Here is a 6,840-nt window from a genome sequence, read left to right on the forward strand (position 1 = left end):
TGGACAGGCAGACAGACAGACAGACAGACAGACAGACAGGCAGACAGAACGTCTGTCTGTTCAAGTACAGAAATGCAAATTAAGAGTGATATATGGAAAAATATCACTCTTAATTTGCAAAATATATAGAAGGCCAGACATCTATGTTGCGGAATCATTCTGCATGCCAGCAGCAGAATTAGACATTGCTCCATCACATCCATTCAGTAAAGACATCCTATCTAGAGCTGCTTATATTGATGGTGCTGCCGCATCTAGAAGAGAAAAGATCAAACATACAAAGTATGACTCCCAACTGCCACCAGGAGGGTATGCACCAACAGCAATCCCTTTGGTATTTGAACATTATGGCAGATAGGGTGACGAGGCTCACAGTTTTTAAAGACTCTTTCTCTCATGTCTTATGATGAGGCCGGTCATCAGAATGCATCCAATTTTACAACATATTGGAGACAACGTTTATCAGTTCAGTTACAACAATGTAACGCTAGAGTGATTTCCAGGAAGACATCCCACTTACTGGAACATACAAGGAAAGTCAAGAGAATGAACAATATGCACAATTATTGATGTGCTTTACTGTACAGCCCTATATAGGGCTGGTTTCTGTAGAGTTTTAGTTTGGTAGAGATTTTGTGTGATTGGGACAGTAGAGTTGCTTAGTTGTGATGATTGTAGATTTCAATGTTGAAAATATATGTATTGGACAGACAGACAGACAGACAGACAGATAGACAGACAGACAGACAGACAGACAGACAGAGAGACTAAATAATTAAGGCATCATTGCTTTGCACCAATTGTGCTTCCGAATTCAATGCTTGCACCTACTTGTTTCAGAGCATTAGTTTTTAGAACTAGCGTCAATGTATGCTTACAGATGCGAATACAGACCGAAACATGCTCATACAAATCTGGAAGAGACCTTGCTGTTTCATCAAGAAGGCAGGATTGGTTCAAATTACATGCATTCGTAATGTCAGTCTGGCCGATTACCAGAGCAGCTGTAAGTGATGGATGAGCAGATCCAATCCACCCTGGACTGCGACTCTTTATTGTAAGGAGAGAAAAATTGAGCAAAAGGTTTCTTCTTCTAAATACAGATGATTTTGGCAGTTGATTGCCTTAATAACTCTCCAATGGCAATACGCCTGACACTCCGTTTGACTTCAGAATAGCAAGTAGGCGAGATGCTGAAAGAAGGGTTTATGCACAGATGGCTTTGACAATCATTGAACAAATAAGAAAGACCTTTTTCAGTTGATTCAAACTCAGCTAAGATCTGCAGGTGTTCATACTGCCATCCAGATGGTCCTGTGCCTGAGCCACTCGGAAGAGTATTAACTGCTGTAAGAAATGAACCTTTGGACAACTCGATAGGACTGAAGGACTCTGCATGCTGATCTTTGGCAGTGTCGTAGTGTCTTTGTGGATGCTTTCTTGCCAACTTTTCAGCAACACCATTGGACGTAGGTGCTAGTCCTGGGCTGGTTAGTAACTTCGCAGTTCTGGGGGCTCTCCACATTTAAGTAATTGAAGAGCAGCTCTATGGCAAGATGTTGAATGCTTCTTGTTGTTAGTCTTAGACGTATGACCATGTGCCTGACCAGACTGATGAATTTGAAGGAGGTCATGTCTGTCTGTCATGTCTGTCTGTCTGTCTGTCTGTCTGTCTGTTTGTCTGTCTGTCTACCCCTCTGTCTACCTGTCTGTCTGTCTTTATTGAAAGACATTGCAAAGTGCGGAACATGAGCTAGCATGTTTGGATAAGTGATGCCCCAACTTGTGCAGTTTGTTTTAGTAGGTATTAAAATGATATTTTTGATTAAATAAATTAACTATTGTATGTGTTTGTTGTGTTTAGTTCTCGGTCTCATCTTATGCTTACATTGTCACTGGAGGGTGTTGACTCTGTTTCAAAAGCAGTAACGCGTGGAAAATTGATGCTTGTTGACTTGGCTGGCTCGGAGAGGATTTCAAGAAGTGAAGCAACAGGGCAGAGACTTGTAGAAGCAGCAGCTATCAATAAGTCTCTAAGTGCACTGGGACAGGTAATAGGCATTAGACTCTGTGCGACGTTATCATCTCAATATGACCATATTTCTGTTGCAGGTATTCATGGCTCTTCGCACAAATGCTCTGCACATTCCCTATCGCAACTCAAAGCTTACCCATTTACTGCAGCCTGCTTTAGGAGGTGACGCAAAGGTAGGTGAACAACAGCTATTTTGGCAGGCAGATGGTGGACACCAAAGCCGTTGGAGGCAGTCACAAACAGGGTGGCAGTCAGCTGTATAATGCAGACTACATACAGACTTGTGAGCTATTCACTGGGTGTAACAAAGACACAGTATTTAACGGACTGACTAGGAGCTGACTCCATATATAGGTCATATACTGACACACTGTCAGAGGATTAGTGGTTGCTTTGTTGAAAGTTGTTCGTATTTAAAGCTTTGTGGCACTTGGTACTACTTTGTACTTTGCAAACTAATTGTATTGACAGAGAGATAAACAGCAGATAGTCAATATAGAACGTACAGAACAGACTTTACACCAATTAACAAATGACTATATATAAATTTATTTATTTCTTAGGCCTGCATGTTTGTCAATGTCAGTCCAGCACAAGTTAATTTGGCTGAGACACTGAGCACACTACAATTTGGCCAGGGAGCAAGACAGATTGAGCTCGGTCCTGCTCAGAAGCATGTAACAAAAGGAGCTAAACAGGATTTCCTGTAAAGAGCTTAGTGACTTTACTTAGCTTAATCTAAGTAGTATTTTTACATTGCATAATCATAGTGTGAGTAATACTTATGATATTTTGCGTACAGATGTAAAGCGGTTTTGATTGATGAATATGTACAATTAGTACAACATGGATTTTTGTTGGCCAGATCAGAGGTCAGTGATACTTAAGTTTACGCTATGGATGGCGTCTTTTAATTGATCTTGTTGATCAGTGTGCCTGTGGAGCTGATTATATTCTGTCGATCATGCTCTGTCTCGCCTCATAGGTGGTTGCATGGTTATCCATCTATAAGACGCAATGAAGTCCGAGATCTTTTAACTGCATGGTTTGCTAGGTGAGGTATGTTACGATGTTCAGTCTAAGCCAATTTTTCATCCATTAAATGGAGAGTTCTGTCTCAGAAGGTGATGATGATTATGATTCAAGATAGGATATTGGAGCTTGTGGATTCTGGGAGGCAATTTTCAAAAATCTTACTTTGATGTTTGAGTATTTTAATCCAAATGCAGAGTTTTACAGCACAACCAGTTTAGCATCTTGTTGCAGAAAACAAGAGCTCGAAAAAGAGGAAATACGAGGAACAGATACAAAATGTGGAACAAGCGTCATTTACGCCTCTTGTGTTCACTTGCACTGATGGGACTAGCAAACTGACAACTACTTTTCTTAAGCGATTATCATCACTCCTTTCTGAAAAATAATAAGCTACGTACAGTATGACCATTCTTTGGATGCGGTGTCGAATTTCCTTTGAGAGCATCCATCATGTGTCTACGTGAGAGTCGCATGCTTTCCTGAACAATGACGTGATGACATTGATTTAGTAATATGTTATAAAGATACTTTTATTGATAGTAGTTATAGTAGCAATAGTTGATTTTGCATACATAGTTATTTAGTATTGTACATACGTAATACGTACAATTTTCCGAATACACCATATCATTTATGTCTCCAATAGTTTGGTCTAGTTATGCTAACTGCGTTGTTACGCTATGGACAATATTGTGGATGTTGCTGTAAGCTGTACGTGCTTTTTGATTTGATAATACGAATCTGTAGCCGACTGATTATAATCATTAATACACCACATACCATGCCACAAATCGTAGACACGGAAGGACACAATACACAGTTTGTTAGATGGGACGAAATATCTGACGAAGTGGGCATTAATTGATTATTCTATACTTAATTGTATCAGTGGCGTCATTGGACCTCTAAATTTGGGAAGGCGAGCCGCTACAGTTATGAGTTTTACAGGACCTTAGAATGTTTTCTCATGGTTGCGCCATTTTGCTTCGCAGCAAAGCAGTTCCATAATATCTATATTAGGTTATCTGGTGAGGGAGGGTCATCAGGGTAAAGCTTTTGCTGGTTCAATGGCATGCAGACTGCATAGCAAGTTGCTACCACGACACCTGGAAACAATTAGGACAAACCAACGCAATATGTTGGTGATCCCTGCTGAATCGTTCCTCTAGCTGACTCAACAGATGGTATAGGAAGGGATTGTGGTTGTACATACGTTTATTTTACAAACTTCCTTAGCTCTTCAGCTGGAGTATATTCTTTCTGTTTCTCTGCCGTCCACAATATCACGGAATTGATGGACTATAAGCACCAACTGCTTCTGCATTTTTTGCTTTTCTGTTCTTACTATAGTGTGGTATTAAATAGGACAACCCATGCAACTGTATTTCGAATACGGAGTAATGACAGAGATATAACAACAACACAAACAAATTTGCTCCGAGAATGTTGCTTGCGACCCAACTGTAAAACCATGCCTGACAGGTAACCAGTCAAACTATTCAGTCAAACAGTAACCCACTCAGGAGCTATTTTACTGTATGCATTATCTAATATATGTGTGTGTGTGTGTGTGTGTGTGTGCGTGCGTGCGTGCGTGCGTGCGTGCGTGCGTGCGTGCGTGCGTGCGTGCGTGTGTGTGTAGCTGCTGCAAAGCACGAATCCGTGTCTAAACTTTCCATTTTGCTTCCTGAACTGGTTCCACGTGTTGCCATCCTCGTCGCCAATATTGTAATTAGGACAACTCAACTGTATTTCGAATACCGCAGTATTATAAAACAGAGATATAAGAACAACACAACAGTTACACAAAGCAACTCCACTACAACTAACAAACAAACAAATGTTAGTCGCAGCCCATGCATGCACCTGTAATACTCGGACTCGGTAACGGTTCATGGTGCCTATATATCTAGGCACCTCTGGCACCACTCTAACTAGATTCGCTTCTAAGTTGGTCTATTTTGCTGTTCATTAGAGACTTCTGGCAGGCAAAACTGCAATTAGCATGGCGAAATACGAGAAAGAAGAGAGAGCTTTGTCATGACAACACATGGTCTTCAGGCAAGGGTTGGCAGCGAATTTTCTCACTTTATATGCTGGCGTGATGCTAGCAAGATACCAGGTTACAAAATTAGAAAGATTAATGGTATCTATAAATACCACTGCCACTGTTGCAATTTTCAATTTGTGTAAAACTTAAGACCCAGCAATGACAATAAGATAGCGTAGGTTTCCAACATTTCAATAACGACGATCAAACAGCTAGTATAATTACTGCTCAACCAATATTGCAAATTGTTTCTCTAGGATTTGTAAAAAAATCGCATGCACATAAACATTTGAAACATTTGCCATTTTTAAACAGCATTGAAATGCAAACAGTAGAATGATCAAAGTGGCACAGACCCTCTATGACCATTTGTACTCGTACTCCGTACTTTATCGGGCGGCTGTAGTATATATATGGTCGTCAGTTCGCTCTTTGCTAACTGCGATAGTTTCTGGTAGGGATAGCTAGAGCCCTAGTTGTCTATACTTACATAATCGTCAATTCGTCAGTAAGCAGACTTATACTACATCAAATGCAAGGTGTGGCAGCAAAAATTGTGTTGCCTCCGATCGCGAAAAGATGTTGGTACGCCAAAGTTTGCGTCGATGGGTTTTTGCAAACAGTCGATCATGTATGCACTTGACCATATACGTAAGCGGCAGAAGCAGAAGAGTACATTGGCCGTTTTCAGAGGAGCCAAAAGAAACGACACCGTTCTTCTTCACCCTTATGAAGCTGTCAGAAGAGCAACAGAAATGCTCCTTAGGACTGTATACCTAGTTTGTTTGTCTACTGGGAAATGCTAGTGGGCAGGCGCCGAAGTTGAAGCGTAACTAGGCAAAGGTGCTAGCCGAGACATCAGGTATCATAGGGAACCAGCATGAAGACAATTTGGCCTTACTATCGACTGGCGTTCCTTCTAGTTGGTGATTAGTTGCTCACTGTCTTTGTAAAATGCTCTAAGTGCACGGAAGACCGTCGTCTTCTTTAGGTTACTCAAGTACAGTCTTCCTATGTCAATGGACAGATTGGTCCCCATGTTCTGTGACTTGTGACAAAGGTAATCAAACAAGACATCTTTTGTGCTTATGCGAAGAGGCAGTCAACTGCACAAATACAACTCATGAAATACAACCATGTTGGAGCTCTATTTGCAGTAGAAACGAGTCGGTCTTTACATACAATTTGCAGGTATGCGTTTGCGTAAACCATAAATTTTCTTAGAAGTTGTTCTTTGCTGTCTTGCCAAAACGGCGGCACATGCGAAACCGGGACGTCTGGCAGCTACTGCGCGTGTCAACCAGACTTTACCGGTCTTTCTTGTGAGACGGCTGTTGCCGATATCAGTAAGAGCTTCGGTCATACTGCATGACGTCATGTCATAGCTCATTTGTTCCGACAGATGCAAGCATTGCCTGTCCTCCCTTGACAAATCCTTTCAAAGGCTGGGTGAACGTGGTTCACGGCATAACAGCGATAGCCCGTTACGGCTGTGACATCAATTATGTTTTGACGCCGCCGGGAAGTAACACCCGTCGGTGTAAAAGTATTGATGGCATTATGAAATGGAGTGGAAAGTCTCCGACATGCGAAGAGACTACGCGTAAGCTGCAGATGTGGAAATGTGAAAATGAAGGTGTTTAACGGGAGAAATTTGAACAGATAATTGTTCTGACATTCAGTGCAGTACTCGTTGTGTTTACGGGTATATACACAATAC

At 41.3% G+C, this 6,840-nt stretch overlaps 1 protein-coding gene across 3 annotated transcripts in view; it reads left to right on the forward strand.

Annotated features, from left to right (window-relative positions):
- LOC134189847 (kinesin-like protein klp-3) overlaps positions 1-3,393 on the forward strand; it is a 31,742-nt gene extending 28,349 nt beyond the window's left edge. The window contains exons 17-22 of one of the 3 annotated variants that reach the window (XM_062658250.1): positions 1,865-2,051; positions 2,113-2,208; positions 2,599-2,907; positions 2,967-3,089; positions 3,157-3,238; positions 3,302-3,341. In XM_062658250.1, coding sequence (XP_062514234.1) covers positions 1,865-2,051; positions 2,113-2,208; positions 2,599-2,745 — 430 coding nt within the window. In that variant the 3' untranslated portion in view covers positions 2,746-2,907; positions 2,967-3,089; positions 3,157-3,238; positions 3,302-3,341. Of the gene's footprint in view, positions 1-1,864; positions 2,052-2,112; positions 2,209-2,598; positions 2,908-2,966 lie in introns of those variants that run through there. The other 2 variants (XM_062658244.1, XM_062658256.1) reach the window with 2 other exon arrangements.
- The last annotated feature ends 3,447 nt before the right edge of the window (positions 3,394-6,840 follow it).

This window comes from Corticium candelabrum, chromosome 1, assembly GCF_963422355.1.
Source record: "Corticium candelabrum chromosome 1, ooCorCand1.1, whole genome shotgun sequence".
NCBI lineage: Eukaryota > Metazoa > Porifera > Homoscleromorpha > Homosclerophorida > Plakinidae > Corticium > Corticium candelabrum.